This window comes from Natator depressus, chromosome 6, assembly GCF_965152275.1.
Source record: "Natator depressus isolate rNatDep1 chromosome 6, rNatDep2.hap1, whole genome shotgun sequence".
NCBI classification, from domain to species: Eukaryota; Metazoa; Chordata; order Testudines; family Cheloniidae; genus Natator; species Natator depressus.
Window position 1 is genome coordinate 28,478,570 of NC_134239.1, and position 20,484 is coordinate 28,499,053.

Genomic DNA, 20,484 nt, shown 5'->3' on the forward strand with positions numbered 1-20,484 from the left:
AAGTAAGGTACAAAGGAAATAAGAACACCAGAATATAGCCCTGAGTAAGGAGTTGCTATGGGTTAAAGACTCTATGTTGTTGGTCACAATAATTACCCATCTCAGCACCACATGATGTATTCTTCTAGTAACCTATTACAGCCTCTGAAAGGCTGACGTGCCTGGGCAAAGCATCATTGCTGATCACTGATTTCTATCTGAAACTGGTCAGTGGACATGGAGATTGAGGACAATTATTGTAGGGTTTGCCGTGCAGCCCCATTGCTGGCTAAGCTGCTGGACAAGCTCCTTAAACGTGGTGTTGTACATATTCCACATGCATCTGTGTTTCTTGGAAGAGCCTTTCAAAGGTGCCACATTGTCAAAGATGTCAATGTTCTCCTTTTCAGGGTAATGATCCCTTGCGTATTCAGTACTGCCTAGGAAAATATGAAATAAAGCAGATGGGTACAAAGTATATGCTGTACATCTTAAATGTGAATGAAAAAGACTGGGGCACCTACAGTCTAATTGTGGCTGACAAGAAACTCTCAGCACAACTGAAAGTGATAGGTAATTTTTTATTTTTAAATGCATGATAGTGCGTATGTCACGATGAAACTGAAGATTATGTACTTAAAAGGACACTGTCAAGGTTGGTGAGTCAAACTCGAACCTATGTATCTTTTTTTATATCTATTTGCAACATCCATGACTCACTGGTCTTTCTATCCTGAAACAGAAACCCACTACGGTACATGTCCTGATCAACCTCACAAAAACCACTGTGCACATATGATCAAGGGATGTACGTCTGAGATGGTAAATTTCAGCATGAAGCTTGGTTATTATACACAATAGGCCAAATTCCCCACTGACGTCAATGGGGTTGGCTGGGATATGAATCAGCAGAGTGTAGGGGGAAAGATGTAAATGATGAAAAACACCTTGGCAGTGTCCTTTTAATGGAAGTGAACCATGCTTACACAAAGTCACCAGGAATGGAGGGGAATGTACACACCCAGAGAAGATTGGAGACCTTTCTCCATTGCTAGTCCTTGCTGTTGCAGGACAAGTGTGCGGTTGCAGTTTCTCAGGAAATCATGGATCCTGTCCATTTTGCATACAGCAACAAAGCTGCCTTAAATTACTGCCCAAATCATCAGGATAAAGACTGCCGCCTTCCTTACCCGCAGTACTCTGTTATGCCCCTTATCTGCCAACTCTTTCTGTTGTAGCTGGCCCATCTCCTGGGGACATGTTCTGCCCCTAGTACTCGCATTGGGAAGTATCTTATTTTGCTACTTGTTTTCAAGAGGACCACAGGAAGAATAAGGTCCTCCTAGTGCTGTCAGTTCTCATTCTTTATTCATGAAAGTAAAATATTACACTATGTGTCAAATACAAGTAGATGCATTTGGCACAGGTTATCCAGTAGGGTGACAAACTCCTCTTAGGCCACAGAGTGATCATGGAACTGCTCTGTTTCTGAAACGGCAGCCTCAGGAGTGTCTGACCTGACTGCCGTCTCTCTGCATGGCAGATGGCTCCAGATGAAATACAAATTCTAGGAAGGTTTCTGGATCTTGGCTGCACTGACCTGAGGCCATTTGCTTTACAGCAGGGGTCTCAAACACGCGGCCCGCAGGCTGCATGGGGCCCACGGAGTTATTTCCTGCGGTCCGCCATAGCTCCCCTCACCCCATGCCCCCCCCGCCTCCACCCCCCCCCAAATGCACCGCATCCCCGCTCCTCCACCTGCCTCCCAGTGCTTCCTGCCACCAAACAGCTGTTTGGCAGTGCTTAGACTTTCCAGGAGAGAGGGGGAAGGAGCGGGGACGCAGCGTGCTCAGGGGAGGAGGCGGAGAAGAGGCAGGGCCGGGGCAGGGATTTGGGGAAGGGGTTGGAATATGAGCAGGGAAGTGGCGGAGGTGGGGCAGGGACTTTGGGGAAGGTGTTGGAATGGGGGCGGGGAAGGGGTGAAGCCTCATGGAAGGGGTGGAGTGGGGGCGGGGCTGTGGGCAGAGCAGGGGCTTTTGTTTCTTTGTATGAAAAGGTGTCAGTGATGCGGCCCTCGGGCCAATGTACTAGTCCTCACGTGGCCGTCGTGGTGATTTGAGTTTGAGATCCCTGCTTTACGGTGACTAGAATAAAGGGGAGAAAAAGAATAGGAGTAAGGCAGAAGAACTGGACTAAAAAGCAATGTGCGCACTGGTGATCAGCTTTGTAGGAAAACTTTCCATTTTTATTAAGTCCCAGGGACCACGATCAGCCATAGCATAAGTGGACGCAGGTCTCTGTGAAGTTAATCGGAGGTGTGCCAGCTTATATTAAGGATGCATATGTCCCTGTTATCTCCATGCAAAAGAAATCAAAATGGTAGTGCCCAGTTCTCAGGTGGTGCAAATCAGTGTAGCTCTATTGACTTCAATGGAGCTATGTTGATTTACTCCAGCTGAGGATCTGGCCCAACACAGTGTAGGAAAACCCCCTACATTTAGGAACAAATTTAAACTGTAAGCATGACTGTTTGTCTGTCCACATCTTAACAGATGAGCCCCTAAAGTTCCTGGCAGAACTGAAGCCACTGAAAGTGACAGAAAGGCAGACAGCAGTGTTTGAAATCCGCCTGTCCAAAAAAGTGCCCAATTTCACCTGGAAGTTCAATGGGAAGGAGCTGAAGCGGGACGACAAATATGAGATCATCACATCTGACGATGGATTAACCCACACGTTGAAAATAAAGGACGTTCGGCCCAGCGACATTGGAGAATTTAGCGCCCAGGCTGGGGATCTGGTGCAGAAAGCGCCACTCTTCATTGAACGTAAGTGATGCAGGGATGGCATGCCTGAGCAGTATGTATGTAATCAAACCTTTCACGGCAGCATTTGAATGGGGGACCTACAGAGATGAAAAGCCCCGCTAACTCCATTAGCTGAAAGTAGTAGCAGACTCATCAAGTGCTTTTGTGGATCAGTCACTGAAGGGGACAAAGACCATACTTTTCTGTTCTGGATTCCATAGACTGTAGGGAATTTTAGAAGAAACCTCTCAGGTTCAGAAAGCACAGTCCCTATTTCATTGAGATTTAGCTATTGATCATTGTCCAACTGATTTGATTTAAAAAAGAGGGCAAATGCATAGGGAAATTTGAAGGGAAAGGGAGGAGTTTATCATCAAAAGCACAATAAGACTGAACTTATTGATTACATGAAAACAGAGAACAATCAAAATGGAGCAAAGAAAAAAAAGGTATTCAACTCAGAATCTGCCGCATTTCAACAGAAGAGGAGATGATCCCCTGTGTATGTTTTGCATTAGTTTAAGGCTGCAAAGCTCTTCAGGGATCTTGTGCAAATGTAAGATCAGTGCTATCACCAGTATTGCGGTAACTGTAACCAACACCCAATACCTTGGAGTCTTTTCTAATATTGTTTTTGGTGAAAGAGCTATCTCCATCGCTCTACTCATGTGGCCCCAGTACTTTACCCTCCCAATCTTTCTGTGATTCCTGTCCATGCTACTCCAGGCCCTCAGCAAAGGTTTTCAACCTACCCTTCTCAGATGTGTCCCAAAATGCTTTGCTGTCATTACCAAGGGGCTTCAAATAGAATCAGCATCATTGTTTTGGAGGCATTTGAAGAGGACCAGTTGCAAACAATGAAGCAAGTCCTTTTTGGTGCAACCAAAGAGTTAAGGAATGGGAGCCAGCCTCTCACGTTTCAGTTTAGGTCTCCACCCAAAGACTATTACATGAGGCACCAAGGTTTTATACTCAGACAGCCGTGCAGTTTGCACCATACTCATCAGGGAAAATATGTTACCTACAGAAGCGGCAGCCATCTTGGAAGTAAAGTTCTAAGCTTGGAATCTCTCTCCCCCACAACAGCATATTAATACCCCGCTGAGGTGATACTAACAGACCCTCTCTAGCCTTGATTTCTAAGATTATTTCGCAAATATGAAATTTCATACTGCTGATCTCTTTACCCTCCCTCTTTCTCAAGGAATTCCAATTAAATTTCTCAGCAACCTGAAGAATGTCCGAGTCAAGGAGAAGGGGAAAGCTTGCCTGGAGTGTGAGCTGACCTCTAAAGATGTTACACTGAAGTGGATGAAGGATGGGAGGGTGATTGAGAGGTCTGACAAATACAGCATGACACGTGAAGGGAAGAGGGCAGAGCTAATCATTGATGATGCTGAGCTGAGTGACTCAGGAGAGTACACAGTGGTTGCTATGCAAGATAATGACCCAACAGAGTACTGCAGCACTGCCAATGTAACGGTGGAAGGTAAGGGCAACTGGGTCAAGAGCATGGTTTGAACTGAGAAGAGAAACAAACTTTAATCATGCTGCGCTGTTCTACGTTACAGAGATGCTGTCTTGTCTAGTGGTTACAGCAGGGGACTTGGCATCAGGTGACTTGGGTTCTGTTTCTCACTCGGCAGTGTAGTTGCTCTTTGACGTGGGGCAAATCACTTAACCTCCTTGTGCATCTGTTTTCCTATTTGTAGAGCAGAGTTAATAGATAACCATTATCTGCTAAGTGCCTTTCTTTGATCCAAGATGCTATATAAGCGTAAAGCAGTAGATTAAGACCTTGCGTACAGGCGTCTGAAACTCACAAGTATTCAGTGTCTCTTTGTGATTTTAATCAGTGTGAGCGTAAGGGAGTTTTATCCTAATACTTTAAAGTGTCCCGCGCAGCATCTGATTGCCTCCCGCCTAGTACCAGTAGTACATAGGCCACAGTTTCAGGAGATCACTGATGTAAATATTAATTATCATTATTGTTACAGATTTCAGAGTAACAGCCGTGTTAGTCTGTATTCGCAAAAAGAAAAGGAGTACTTGTGGCACCTTAGAGACTAACCAATTTATTTGAGCATAAGCTTTCGTGAGCTACAGCTCACTTCATCGGATGCATACTGTGGAAAATACAGAAGATGTTTGTTTTTATACACGCAAATCATGAAAAAATGGGTGTTTATCACTACAAAAGGTTTTCTCTCCCCCCACCCCACTCTCCTGCTGGTAATAGCTTATGTAAAGTGATCACTCTCCTTACAATGTGTGTGACAATCAAGGTGGGCCATTTCCAGCACAAATCCAGGTTTTCTTCCCACCCCCCCACCCCCAAACGCATTATCCTGTTGGTAATAGCTTATCTAAAGTGATCACTCTTCTTACAATGTGTATGATAATCAAGGTGGGCCATTTCCAGCACAAATCCAGGGTTTAACAAGAACGTCTGGGGGGGGGGGTTACGAAAACAAGGGGAAATAGGTTACCTTGCATAATGACTTAGCCACTGCCAGTCTCTATTCAAGCCTAAGTTAATTGTATCCAATTTGCAAATGAATTCCAATTCAGCAGTCTCTCGCTGGAGTCTGGATTTGAAGTTTTTCTGTTGTAATATCGCAACTTTCATGTCTGTAATCGCGTGACCAGAGAGATTGAAGTGTTCTCCGACTGGTTTATGAATGTTATAATTCTTGACATCTGATTTGTGTCCATTTATTCTTTTACGTAGAGACTGTCCAGTTTGACCAACGTACATGGCAGAGGGGCATTGCTGGCACATGATGGCATATATCACATTGATAGACGTGCAGGTGAACGAGCCTCTGATAGTGTGGCTGATGTTATTAGGCCCTGTGATAATGTCCCCTGAATAGATATGTGGGCACAGTTGGCAACGGGCTTTGTTGCAAGGATAGGTTCCTGGGTTAGTGGTTCTGTTGTGTGGTATGTGGTTGCTGGTGAGTATTCGCTTCAGGTTGGGGGTCTGTCTGTAGGGAAGGACTGGCTTGTCTCCCAAGATCTGTGAGAGTGTTGGGTCATCCTTCAGGATAGGTTGTAGATCCTTGATAATGCGGTGGAGGGGTTTTAGTTGGGGGCTGAAGGTGACGGCTAGTGGCGTTCTGTTATTTTCTTTGTTAGGCCTGTCCTGTAGTAGGTGACTTCTGGGACCCACCTGCGGAAGTGAAGAAACAGATTGATAGAGCCAGAAGAGTAAGGAGAGTGATCACTTTAGATAAGCTATTACCAACAGGAGAGTGGGTTTGTGTGTGTGTGAGGGGGGGAGAAAACCTGGATTTGTGCTGGAAATGGCCCACCTTGATTATCATACACATTGTAAGGAGAGTGATCACTTTACATAAGCTATTACCAGCAGCAGAGTGGGGTGGGGGGAGAGAAAACCTTTTGTAGTGATAAACACCCATTTTTTCATGATTTGCATGTATAAAAACAAACATCTTCTGTATTTTCCACAGTATCCATCCGATGAAGTGAGCTGTAGCCCATGAAAGCTTATGCTCAAATAAATTGGTTAGTCTCTAAGGTGCCACAAGTCCTCCTTTTCTTTTTATTATTGTTACATGAACAAATATTGTAATGGTATTAGTAGTCCTGTAGAATAAACTGCTGTCTAGAAAATTCAATGGAAAGAGGCAAAGCCAAAAAGGGGAAAAAACTCAATATAACCCAGTTGCATGCACCTGGTACTTCAGCTTAAACCAGAGTCAGATTTTTCTGAGCCACTTTCTGAGTTCTAGTGGCCTTTACCATATTCAGGTGACTAATGGTGGAGGCAGGTTGGCTTTGATGTATACCGAGCTTCCTGCCATAAAAAGTGTTGTCTCATAGAAGCCCATCTTAGAAGAACCGGCACAGAGAATGAATGGATAAACACCTATTTCCCCCACATAAAGCCAGACGGTGTGGCAGGGCAGGGGCAGTGCACAGACCTGTCATTCAGGAAGGACAGGCTCAGGACGAAGCTCAGTATTCATAATCCTAGGAAGGATGGAGAGACCAAATGCAGCACAGGTTTAAACAAGGCTAATAGGGGGCTTGGGCATACTCTGAGAGGGGGGCATGACCCCACCCCCACCATGACCCTGCCCATGCACCAGGGGCTTCACCCCTGTTTGGGGTGGCAGTGGCAAGGGACACCCACACAACAGCTGGGTTGGGCACACCACCCTTTCCACAGACCACTGCTCCTCATCTCCAGGTAAACTGGGGTCTGTTCCGAAAGGGGAAGGACTCTTCCCCACCCACCTGAGCAGAGGACTCGGGGTGAGGGGGAAGGAGACTCTGCCAATACCACCTCAGCAGAGCCAGGCTGGGGTGGCAACAAAGCCCTTCGCAATGCAGTCTTCTATCAGAGTAGTTTGGCATGGTTCCTCCCCGCCCCGCCGTGCCCGAGAGCATGATGTTTCAGAGTTAAAAGCCCTTTGAAATTAATGTGGCGATTCACTCCTTTACAGCTATTGTTTCAGGCTCCCTGCAGACTCAGGCAGGGGTCACTGCATGGGTTACACACGGTTCATCTTTTCAGCATATCTTTGTGCAGCCATGAGGGCTGTGAAGAGAATGGTTTTAAAATGAAAACTCAGATTCCTGTGCCATCATGTGCCTATAGAGACTATCCGTTAACCTGGCCCTGGGTTTGTGGAATGTGCCCGCTCATGTCAGGTTGAATTTGGCTCTTGGTCTTCAGGGGAAGGGAGGGAAGAGGCCAACACAAAGACTGATATATGAGTGCCATCTACAGGCCACTTGTTAGAATGACATAAACAGCATATGCAGGGCTGGCTGTGTATTCCATCCTCCTGGCTAGGGGAAGATCAAGGGTATATTTTAGCTTCTCCTACTTCTTCAGACAGAAAATTGGAGGCGGGGGGGGGGGGGAGGAGAGATTTCACATGAACAGGTGTCCTGATGAGCTTTCAACTCCTCTGGCCTTTTTAAAACTTGATTTAAAACCCATCCCTTTAAAAAGACCACCTCCTTCCTATTTTCCAGAGGGGGCAGGTCAGAAGCAATGAATTTACCCCCAATGGCCTTTGCACACTGAGGAGAGATTTCTTAGAGAGACATTCTTTCCCCTGTTTCTTGGGAAGCTTGACCTTACAATCGCTATTGGCATATCAGCCCCTTCCAGTTGTCCCCATCTCTCAGCTGTGATATATTAACACATTCACCTGTCCTCCTTGTTGGCAGATGTCTCTGCCAGTGGGTTTCTCTGCTCCCTTTTCCCATCATAAAATTGAACTTATCAATTAGAGACAGGAGCCAGTGTGTGATCCTAGTAAGTGTCTAGTTGTTTATCACAACTGAACCAAACACCTTTATGGTATGAGGTTTATCCCTTGCTAATTCTGTGCTTTGGTGCAGAAGCGCTTGGTGAGTCAAAGTTGTTTTTACTCACTGTCCTTATTCACTTATTCCTTACTCTCCCTGGGATTTTTTCAGAGAGATTTGCTACAGTCAAGAGCGGCATGTCTGATGTTCAGGCTCCAACTGGGAACCCAGCAGAGCTCTGCGTTGTCCTCAATGATGAGAAGGTAGAGGGAGTTTGGCTGAAGGATGGCAAAGAGGTAAAGAGTTTATGTTGTAATTAGAAAAATGAAGGGCTGGAAAAAGTTAGTGGGATTTTTGCCTGAGTAAGGACTGCAGGTATCGGCCCAGTGTTGATAACTTGAAAAGGAACCTAGAATAAGGATGGACAAACTGGTCTAAGTCTTCCCAACTCAAATGGAACCTCTGTCTTCTTTATGTTTTGAATCCCTTTAGCTTGGCACCCACCCTTTCTTTGCTTGTCATCTATCTTCCTCTGCCAAGTACCCCAAAAGTCATTGGATCACTCCCTTCCCACACCTTCTAACCAACCTTCTCAGCCTGTCCCTCTCTCTCACGGAATCACATCCTTCCCCACGGGGTCAGCAGGTCCCACTCCCTCCCCACCCCAGGTCATCAGCAAATTTGGCAATATATCCACTGGACACCAAGGTGCTGCCCCAGTCAGATTTCATGTGCAGAGTGGCTCCCCCAGTGAGAAGCACTGATCATTCAGATCCTCACAGTGAATACATAACACCCGACACTGACACGCTTTTCAGCCAAGAATCACAAAGCATTTTACAAGCATACCAGCCAGGATTCCTGACTCTTTGTTCCTTGTTCTAATCAGGCCCTTATAGTCAAGAATCTCTGATTAGGTCTTTTGTAAGCTGCCTTAATCTTCCTTTCAGATCACGGATATGACAGGAATCCAGATAGTCAAGCAGGGAGCTGTCCACAAATTGATCATTGACAAAATGGGAGAGGAACATGAAGGGAAGTACACGTTCAGAGCCAAGGGGGCAGAAAGTGAGGCCACCATAGCCATTGCAGGTACTACCTCCTTTCCTTAACACTACTCACGAATCAATCATTTGCACGTGTCGGATCAAATTTCTAACAGGCCTCCTTCCTGGGGCCTGTGACATTTGCAGTCTCATCCACTTGTGTGTGCAAAACCCCATTTCTTGACACACAAAAGGCCATTTGCTCACGCTTTAATGGGAGTAAATCAGAAAATCATTTTAAGTGGCTAGATTTAGGAGCCTATCTTTAAGCATCGCAATTTGAAAAAATATGGCCTGAACCATTTGTTGAGTATTACTCCTGTAGGAACAACAAGAAAAATCTTCTAGCAGGAAAATATTTTTTTTGCCTAACTCTTGGCAGGCAGATGGCGCTAAATGAGCTCTTCAAACTCCCTTCACTTTTAACATAGCAGTCAGCCTGCCTCTGTCATTTAAACGAATAGGGCTCAGACTGGTGATTGTTACTGAGACATCGGGCAGAGTGTAGCACAAACTAGTTACTAACATATGAACATTCTAGATTGAAAAAAATGTAACTGAACTCTGTTTAATTAAAAACCTACACTGCGCAATTTGGTTGGGGCTGTAGATCGTGACTTCTTTTGTTCAAAAAAGGATTTTTTTGACAAAAAGTGGCCTTTTATAAATGAAATTTTTCATGGAAAAAAAATGGTTTCTAAAAGTTCTGGTTGTATGCACAAAAAATGAAAACAGAAATTGTTTCGCTGTCGGAGGGGAGATCAGTTTTTCATTGACAAACAGGACAATTTCAGCAAAATATGTTGTTTAAAATTATGAAATCTTTTTTATAAAAAAATTGGCAGAAAATACTGTTTTCGAGCCAGCTCTAGTGGCAGCCGTATTCTGCAACATTATTCATAGTGCACAATACTTTTCTATTCCCGTAGTACCTTACTCTGCAAGTAGTCTCACTGGTTTTATAGAATCATAGAACCATAGGGTTAGAAGGGACTGCCAGGATTATCTAGTCTAACCCCCTACCAAGATGTAGGATCCCTATGGAACCCCATTTGAGACCTCCTTCCAATCTGACATCACTCCATGAATAATTACTCATTGTTTGCAATTCCTGAAGCAATTATGTGTGTACTTAATGGATACATAATTTCATAGTACTCAGTAGAATTTGGCCCTTGGTCAGGAGCATCACAGGGATTTAGCCTTGTGCCTTGCAGAGCTTAGAATCACCACAGGATTTAACCTTCAGTCCTCTGGAACTCAGGAACTTCTTGAGACTGATGCTCCCTGGAGGCCCCTTGTCTCCTCTTCTGCTGAGCTGGACAGTCTTGGGCAAGCCAGACAGGTCTCTGTACGGTAATTGGGAAAACCGGAATATCTGAATCCAAAGATAGTGAATATACTGGGAGCCCCTCAGGACCTTTATAAAATCAGGGATTCTACCATTAAAGAAATTTGAGGGTGAAGAAGTTAAGGCCCTGAACAATGCCACCGTGGCAGGGGAACTCACTAATGCATTAAAAGCACCAGAGTACCTTTGTGGCTGCAGTTATTTATGTGTCTTTTTTCCATTTTTTTCCAAGATGTTCCTGTCATTGACCCATCTGTGCTGGAGGTTTTGGCGGCACACCCAGTGACTGTGAAGGCCGGGCATACAGCATACATCAAGGTCCCATTCAAGGGAAAGCCACTGCCAAAAGTCACCTGGTTCAAGGACGGTGTTGAGGTGACAGAGGAGGAGAAGGTTGTGATGGAAAAAGCCAGTGATTATGCAATGCTCACAATAAAAAACTGTGTGAGAGAAGACAGCGGAAATATTATGCTGAAGCTGAAAAATGATTGTGGTTCAGCTATTGCGAATATGTTTCTCAACATTGTTGGTAGGTCCTGAACAAATCATTTATAGCAATTCACTGGTTCTGTAGACATGTAGAGTTGTAAAGGTGCAGTCTGAGGCCACTGTGGGTCCAAAGCTCAGAAATCCCTGCATGGGGGACAGAATGTGACTCAGAAGATCAGCTGGTGTAAATCCATGTAACTCTAACACCGATTTACACCAGATGAGGAGATAGCCTTCTAAATAATGGCCATCCACTCACTGTTTATCTCCCAATGTTGCAGACAAACCAAAACCACCACAGGGTAAAGTGGAATTGCTAGAGCGTACAGGAAAATGCATTAAAATGAAATGGAAAGCACCCAGAGACAATGGAGGAAAGCAAGTGACCCACTTCATCATTGAAAAGAAGATGGCTGGGAAAAAGTCCTGGATCAAAATTGGGGAAACTGACAGCAAACACACCACATTTGCCACTGATAAGGTAGAGGAAGGTAAAGCCTATCAGTTCAGAATCATTGCTGTCAATGCAGAAGGTCTGAGTGATCCACTGGAGACAGAAGAAATCTTTGCTGGGGAACCTATTGGTAAGCACCTGAGCATTCCAGAGCTGCCATTTTTAATGTGGCTTTATTTTTGCTCCTTCCCTCCCCCACTCCCCCACCTCCAAGAGGACATTGTCTCTTCTTTGACTTTCTGCACTTCAGAGTTGAAAGCTTCAAGAAGGGCAGGCCTTTGTAACCGTCCCTCACTTGGTCTGACAGTCGGTTTGAACCAGGGACAATGTCCTTTGACGGCAAGCAGTAGGGTATTAAAAAACTGCTCCTATGGACTAGCCACTAAGACCCACACTCACCAAATGAGGGTTACACAAACTTAACAGAATACTTACCTTATCTGTGTTGTCTTAGATCAACCTCTCAGAGCTGAGAGAGACCCAAAACAAAAATAAGGCGGGGGGAGATTTTGCACCATTTGCTATTCAATGTTGTTAGTTTATTTTATACAAGGGCATAGCTATGTATGGTAGGGCTGCTTGAAATTTGAAATTTTTTCATCAAATCAATTTTTTGACAAAAATGGGGGGTAGGAGGGAAGGGACTAAACTATTTTTTTAAAGTGTCTACTTTCTATGCAAAATTTAAATTAAAAAAATGAATGCCCAAAAACAAAATAATTTTTTAGCCAATAGCTGAAATATTTCAATTCTGAAATGCTTTCAGAGTGTCTCATGAGATTTGTAATGTAGGCATCTCATGCTCCCGTTCTCTTCTATGGACCAGGATCCTTAGTCTAACTACACTTCCCATAATGCACCACACCCATCTGACTTCCTATCATTCACAGTCTTGGTGCATCCTGGGAGATACAGTCCAATCAGGAAGCTCAGCCAACATAAGAGAATGAGAGCCTGAGGTGCTGGAACTACAGCTTCCAGTAGGCACTGTGGCAGTATTTCAGAATACAAATATTTAAATTTTTGAATGAAAAATTTCCATTTTTTATTTTTCACTGAAAATTTGAAATTTTCCATGGAAAATGTCATTAAAAATTATTTTCCACATTTTAAAAAAAAAGTTAACTGACCAGTTCTCTGGTGGAACTTCCAACCTTGGTTATTCTTCGAGTGCTTGCTCATGTCCATTCCATATTAGGTGTGTGTGCTCCGGTGCCTGAAGTTTTTCCCTCAGCAGTATCCACAGGGGACCGGCTCTGGTGCCCTCTGGAGTTGCACCCGCATGGTGTGGTATAAGGGGCGCCACCGGTTTCCCCCACCCTCAGTTCCTTCTTGCCACCAGTGACAGTGCTGGAACATCCATTGCTTTGGGTAGCGCTGTTCCGTTCTCTGTTCTTGCGAATTTTGAAATCCTGTAAAATAGTTATATATAGTTAGTGCTTTCTTAGTTGCCCTTAGTAGTAGTTCTCGAACTCTTCGTTAGTCCCAGAGGGGACCCAGCCGGGGGTCAGGGCATGCCCCGGTCCCCAGGCTTTAAGCCCTGTGATCGCTGCAGACGGCCTATGCCCATCAGCGATTCACATACCAGCTGCCTAAGGTGCATAGGTGAAGGGCACATAAGTGACAAGTGCCATATCTGTAAGTCCTTCAAACCTAGGATGAAAAAGGAGTGCGATATCTGTCGAAAAGCATGCCTAATGGAGTTGGCACTCACTCCGGCACCAAAGCAGCGGTCCGACTCCATACTGAGCACCATGGCCTCCATGCACAGTGCTCCCCTGGTGCAGTCCACGAGCTGGCACCAGTCTCACTCCATGGTTCCAGTCAAGAAGCCGAAAAAGACTGTGCGGGGAAGATCTCCTACCTCCTGCAAGGGAAAGGAAAGGTCAGGAGGAGAGCCAAGACCTGTGTCGGGCAGCTCAACATCCCCCTCGGGAAGTCGGGCTCCAGCTCAAGTCGAGCGGTGCAGCCCATCCCATGCTTTGCCTGTGACTCTGGATAGCAGTGCAGGCCCCGGCCAGCTTCAGGTGCTGTCAATGCCTGAAGCCCTTCAAGAGGCTCAGGAGATCCTGACGCTCCCGGAGCCGCCATCATCAGCTCCTGTGGTACCCCAGTCTCAGGGAAAACCCACGTTGGGACCTATGCATGTGTCCCCACCTCAGTAGTACTGTTCCCCATCGAGAGGGATGTCCCACCAGCGTTGGCCCGCCCGCAGCCGCCACGCCTCAGGACTGCAGAGGCAGGCTCAGTGGAGCCCTCTTCGGTCCACATATTGGGGGCACCAATCGAGGGACTCGAGGCATACTTTGCCGGTAGATTGGCGCAGACCCTCTGAGGCACTTGCCACCCAGCAAGAATTCTGGGACCAGCTCCGACTGTCCTCAAGGGCCCAGGACCTATCCTGGGACTGATTGGACGCCAGAGACCACCAATTGCCAGGCCATCATTGCCTGTTTCCAAAGGGAAGGTTGCCGTACTCAGGACAATCCTCCCGGCAACTGGCCCATAGTAGATCCCGTTCCCATTTGATGTCCTGGTACTGATGGAGTAGCGTGACGCGTGGCTCGCCAGGTATCGGATGCAGATCTGCTACACGCCATCAGTCCCCAAGAGCCCAACCAAGACCAGGCGCCGGTCGGACAAGAGGCACCACTCAGACCAATCCTGGTTGCCTGGTACTGACCGCTCCACTGGTAGCTCTGGCTTGGAGCAAGGTTCCCTGACTGTGGGACAAGCCCCGGTACTGACGGTGCTGTCTACATTATCAGCACTGAAATCTGTCCCATGGCCCCAAGCGCAGTGGCTGGTGCCATGGTACCCATGGAACCCTTGGGGGTTCACCCAACCTTTCCAGGCTGCCCGATGGGTGTCAGGAGCCTCGGAGAGGCCAGCGGCTTCAGTATCCCGTCCCCCTCCGGTGCTTGAGACTTCGGGGGGTAAGTCCCCACAGGTCCAGGAGGACCCAGGGGAGCAAGCTGCTGGACCACCAGTGGACGTGGAGGTTCCCACAACACCGGCATCATCCTCATCCTCGCCAGATGAGGCTCTCACGGGGCTCCCTCACCCAGTGCCTCAGGATGATGCCAAGGCACCCCAGCAACTTTTGAAGAGGGTCGCTTTCAACCTGGGGCCTCAGGCAGAGGAATTGGAAGAGACCTCGGACTCTGTTCGATGTCCTATGCTGCTCATTTCCTGCCAGGGTGGCTCTTCCCCTTCATGAAGGGATTTCCAAGATCACTGGTGCCCTGTGGCAGACCCCCTCTTCCCTGGCCCCTATCTATAAAACGCCAAACGCAAGTACTTTGTGCCAACCAAGGGGCATGAGTACTTATACTCCCACCCAACCTCCAATTCCCTTGTGGTCGAGGCGGTTAACCACAAGGAGAGGCAAGGACAACCTGGGGCCATCCCCAAGAATAAAGACTCCAGGAGGCTGGATCTTTTCGGACATAAGGTTTATTCGTCTTCCAGCCTTCAGCTGAGAGTAGCCAACCACCGAGCCCTCCTTGGCCGATATGACTTCAACATGTGGCAAGCCATGGCCAAGTTCGAAGGATCGCTCCCAGAAGTTTCCAAGAAGGAGTTGTGAGGGATCCTCAATGAGGGCACGACTGTGGCCAAGGTGGCCCTCCAGGCAGCGTCAAATGCTGCTGATGCTGATGCTCGCACCATGGCTTCCACTATCTCCATGAGGCGAGCCTCTTGGCTGCTCCTCTCTGGATTCTCCACCGAGGCCCAACAGTCAATGCAGGACCTGCCCTTCGATAGCTGGGCTCTATTTGCAGAGCAAACAGACAGCAAGTTGCATGGCCTCAAGGACTCCTGCACCACCCTGAAGACCCTGGATCTCTACATCCCAGCCATGGCATGTAAGCGGTTCAAACCACAGCAGCCACAGGGCCAGGGGAGCCAGCCTCAACAGGACCAGCCCCATAAACGAGTAAGGGCTACAAGCGCCGTGCGAGCCACCCGCCTCCACCCTCTGTCCAGTCGGGCTCGACCCGGAATAAGCGGAAGCCAAACGGTCGTTTTGAGGGTGCGCCCAAGGGCGACCTACCAGACTATTCTCCAGATCCATCTTTCCCGGTGTTCTCCAACTGCCTTTCCCTCTTCCTCCCTGCCTGGTCAGCTATCAGTTCGGATCAATGGGTCCTCAGCACAGTGGAACAGGGTTATACCCTCCAGTTCCTTTCTACCCCCCCTTCCCACCCACCTTCCCCGTCCCTCTTCAGGGACCCCCTTATGAGAGTCTCCTCGCACAGGGGGTAAAGGGGTTGCTACAGCTGGGTGCAGTGGAAGAAGTTCCTCTCGAGTACAGGAACAAGCGGTTCTATTTCCAGTACTTTTTAATCCCAAAGGCCAAGGGCCCATCCTGGACCTGTGAGACCTCAACAACTATCTAAAGAAGTTAAAGTTTCACACGGTTTTCCTGGCTTCTATTATCCCCTCCCTGGGTCCGGGAGACTGGTATGCCACCCTCGACTTGAAGGATGCATGCTTCCACATAGCGATATTTCAAGGACACAGACACTTCCTCCGGCTTACAGTCGGCCACCACCACTACCAGTTTGCGGTCCTTCCATTCGGCCTTGCAGCAGCACCGAGAGTGTTTACCAAGGGCATGTTGGTGGTAGTGGCTTACCTCAGGCACTGGGGTATCCAGATCTTCCCGTACCTCGACGACTGGCTTGTCAAGGGCAGCTCCAGGTCTCAAGTCCAAAGGGATGTTGCGGTGCTTCAAGTTACGTGCTGCTCTCTGGGCCTACTGGTGAATGACAAAAAGTCAACAGATGCTTTGGACCTCGGCTCGGGGGTGCATATCAGCGTCCTCCAGACTCAGGGGATGTGGTCCCCGAACGAAGTGCAGTTGCACATAAACGTCAAAGAGCTCCGAGCAATCTGGCTGGTGTGTGGAGTCTTCTTGCCCCATCTGTCGGGCAAGGTGGTACAAGTCCTAATGGACAACACAGACTCGATGTTCCACATCAACAGGCAAGGGGGGCAGTGCGCGCATCGACCCTCTGTCAGGAGGCACTCCGTCTATGGGACTTCTGCATCAGCCACGAGATCTACCTGGAAGCCTGTTATCTTCCCGGCCTGGCGGACCAGCTCAGCTGGGACTTCTCCTCTCACCACGAGTGGTCGCCCCATCCAGAGGGAGTCTGCATGATCTTCCAAAGGTGGGGAACTCCCCAAGTGGAGCTGTTTGCTACCAGGCCGAACAGGAAATGCCACCAGTTTTGTTCTTGGCAAGGTCTGAGCAAGGGCTTCTTCTCCAATGCCTTCCTCCTGTCGTGGTCAGGGAGCCTGATGTACGCATTCCCTCCAATTCCACTCATCAGCAGGGCCCTGGCAAAAATCAAGAGGGATGAGGCGCAGGTCATCACGATCACCGCAGCGTGGCCTCGCCAGCACTGGTTTGGCACGCTCATGAGCCTGTCAGCAGCCCCTCCCTGGCCCCTGCCCAACCGACCGGAACGCCTGTCACAGGAACATGGTTGGCTCCTGCGCCCCAACCTCATGTCCCTCCACCTCTTGGCATGGATGCTGCGTGGCTGAACCCAGAGGAGCGGACCTGTTCAGAAGGAATCCAGCAGGTCCTCCTGGAAAGTAGGAAGCCCTCAACTAGACTGACTTACCTGGACAAGTGGATGAGGTTTTCCTGTCGGGCATCTGAACGGGGCATCTCTCACTTGTGTTCCTCCATACAGGCTGTCCTGGACTACCTGCTCCATTTGAGGAACCAGGGCCTGGTACACTCTTCCATTAGAGTGCATCTCGTGGCCATCTCTGCTTTTCATCCGCCAATCCAAGGACAGACGGTGTTTTCCCATGACATGATAGTCAGATTCCTGAGGGGGCTTGAGAGACTCTTCCCACAGGTATGGGCCCCTGTCCCGCAGTGGGATCTTAACTTGATCCTCTCTAGGCTCACTGGCCCACCCATTGAACCACTGGGGCCCTGCTCTCTTTCCCACCTGTCATGGAAGTTTGTGTTCCTGGTGGTGGTGGTGTCAGTGAGACGGGTCTCTGAAATTAAAGCTTTGGCCTCAGAACCTCCATACACGGTCTTCTACAAAGATAAGTTTCAGTTGCGTCTCCACCTGGCCTTCCTACCAAAGGTGGTCTCCACCTTCCATATGAAACAGGACATCTTCCTCCCGGTGTTCTGTTCCAAACCGCACAAGACCAGTGAGGAGAGGCGTCTTCATGCCCTGGACATCTGGAGAGCCTTGGTGTACCAAGCCTTTCCGAAAATCGACTCAACTCTTCATCGTTACAGCGGATAGGATGAAGGGTCACCTGGTGTCCTCACAGAGGTTTTCCAATTGGATCACCTTGTGCATAAGGACCTGTTACTACCTAGCAGGGCTTCCGCCGCCGCCGATTGTCAGAGCCCACTCGATGAGACCACAGGCATCTTCGGCAGCCTTCCTGGCACATATCCCTATCCAGGACATCTGTAGAGCCGCAACATGATCCTCTGTCCACATGTTCATGGCTCATTATGCCATCACTCAGCAGGCCAGGGATGATGCTGGATTCGGCAGAGCTGTGTTGCAATCTACATGTCCGTGAACTCCTACCCACCTCCAGGGGTACTGCTTGGGAGTCACCTAATACGGAGTGGACATGAGCAAGCACTCGAAGAAGAAAAGACAGGTACCTTTTCCGTAACTGGTGCTCTTTGAGATGTGTTGCTCATGTCCATTCCATGACCCGCCCTCCTTCCCCGCTGTCAGAGTTTCTGGCAAGAAGGAGCTGAAGGTGGGGGGAGCTGGCAGCGCCCCTTATGCTGCGCCATGTGGGCACCACTCCGGGGGGCGTCAGAGCCGATCCCCTACAGATACTGATGAGGGAAAAACTTCTGGCACCGGTGCATGTGGCGAGCGCACACACCTAATATGGAATGTACATGAGCAACAACATCTCGAAGAACACCAGTAATGGAAAAGGTAACTGTCTTTTTATCTGGCACCTCTTACATTCAAAATACTTTCCAAAATGTTATCTAACTAATCTTTATGGCACCCTTATAAGGTAGGTAAGTAAGTATTAGTATCCCCAATTTATAGATCGGCGAAATGAGGCAGAGAGGGTAAGTAACTTGTTCAAGGCCACACAAAAATCAGTGTCAGACCTAGGATTAAAACTCAAGAATTCCTGGGTCCCAGTCCTGTGCTTTTTGACCACTAGGTCCGTGGAGATGTACAGCATTATCTTAGGAACAAAACATAAGGCGATGACATTTTCAGGTCTTTACTAATGAGTACTGTCTGCTGCTGAATCCCCAAAAATGAGCTGGCGAAGTAGATAACAAAGCAAAAGCTTTAGAAAGGGGTTTTCGGCAATGAATAAACCTAGAGGTCCAGATCACTCTTCCTGGCCTCTTGCTATCTGTTGTTCTTACCAAAAGAGGTTTTGCAGTGGAGCAGTAGGTGATTCTGATTCTTCTGTGCTGAATCTAACTCTGTCTAGAGCCTCCTGGACTGGCATCTCAACCTCAAGTTACAGATGTTACTAAGGAAGCTGTCACCATCACCTGGAACCCTCCAGCACAGGACGGCGGCTCCCCAGTACAAGGATACATTGTGGAAAGAAGGAAGAAAGGCAGCAACCTTTGGGTCCCAGTTACCAAAGAGCTAGTCCAAGGTCAGATACCTATTTCCCTGCACTGTGCAAGGGCAAAATGAAAGCTAGAGAGGACATGAGATGAGACACTGACGTTCTGATCACTCAAGCAAAGGGACAGTGTTGTCTAGACATAGCTAATGGTTTATGAAGACCAGCTACAGATACTAAAGTCCAAATTTTCAAACATGGTTGCCTGAAATTTGGGACTTAAATCTGCGTTTAGGCACCTAAACAGCTATGGCCTGATTTTCAGAGGTGCTGAACATTAGAACAAATTGGAGCTTTGGATACTCAGCACCTCTGAAAATCAGGACATTTTATTTATGTGCCCACATGTGGATTTTGGTGCCTACTTTCAAGCATACACATTTGAAAATTTTTCCCTGATTAACCCTACTGCCTTCCTCTGTTTTTGACCAAACTTGATTTAAGTAAGTAACTGAGCTTGTTATCCATATGTAATGGTGATCATTTATGATATATGTAAATCACAGCTTATATAACACATTGGAAACATTTATGTCAACCACATCTGAATAACAAGACTTTTGGTCTTAGTCATCTTTTATTATCTTGATTCTTTCTTGGATTCTTCTATCTCATTCAAAATTTTGGATTTCCTTATTAATTCAATGGCAATCGATTGATTGATTGAAGGACCAAAATTAATTGCTGTAAAGGGTGGAAGCTGTGTTTAATTTTAAAACAAAATATTTGGTTCCAGAGGTTTTGACCAAATTGAATGGAGGATTTATCTGATGAGTCTTTGGTGGCCAGATTTCGATAGTCTTACTCAAATTGATTAGTACAATGGGACTGCTCATGGAAAAAATACTACCTAACATGAGTGAAGGCATCAGACCCTGGCCCTGAATTAAGTAGAAGGAACTATACTGGCAAATTATACATTTTTCCTGTGTTATACATTTAAGGCACATTTGTGTGTGCCACAGGGGTTCTCCTTGGAATCCTTGTGGTTCCATTCTGCAAGTGAGGTGCATGACTGGATACACGGAGACCATCATAATTCATAATGTTCCCCCCGAAAAAAAATTTGAGCTGAAATTTCTCATGCTTAAGTCTCAGACCAAAGGTGATTTTTATGTATTTGTTTGTTCTGATGCTCACTTGGGAATTCTTTTATGTGTGAAGGGACTTTCCCTAAAAATTATGAACTGTCTACACACTTGTGACATTTCCATCTTTAGATACCAAGTTCAAAGTGGATGGATTGCTGGAGGATACAGAATATGAGTTCCGTGTTACAGCTGTGAACCGTGCAGGGCCTGGACATCCCAGCGTGGCTTCAAACTCTGTTGTTGCAAAGGACCCCATCAGTATGTTTCTTTTATTACTTATTCCCTAGTTTTCTTAAAGCTGTTTCCCACGACGAGACCCATATTATCTGCAGACAGCATGCCCAGACCAACATGA

General features: G+C 47.2%; 1 protein-coding gene across 1 annotated transcript in view; it reads left to right on the top strand.

The window, feature by feature from the left end:
• The window catches only part of IGSF22 (immunoglobulin superfamily member 22), a 197,629-nt gene that overhangs the window by 163,133 nt on the left and 14,012 nt on the right, over window positions 1-20,484 (top strand). The window contains 9 exon segments of the mRNA XM_074954876.1: window positions 390-552; window positions 2,532-2,804; window positions 3,988-4,272; window positions 8,247-8,371; window positions 9,026-9,167; window positions 10,705-11,001; window positions 11,243-11,545; window positions 18,895-19,068; window positions 20,259-20,387. Of these exon segments, the coding sequence (XP_074810977.1) occupies window positions 390-552; window positions 2,532-2,804; window positions 3,988-4,272; window positions 8,247-8,371; window positions 9,026-9,167; window positions 10,705-11,001; window positions 11,243-11,545; window positions 18,895-19,068; window positions 20,259-20,387 (1,891 nt within the window).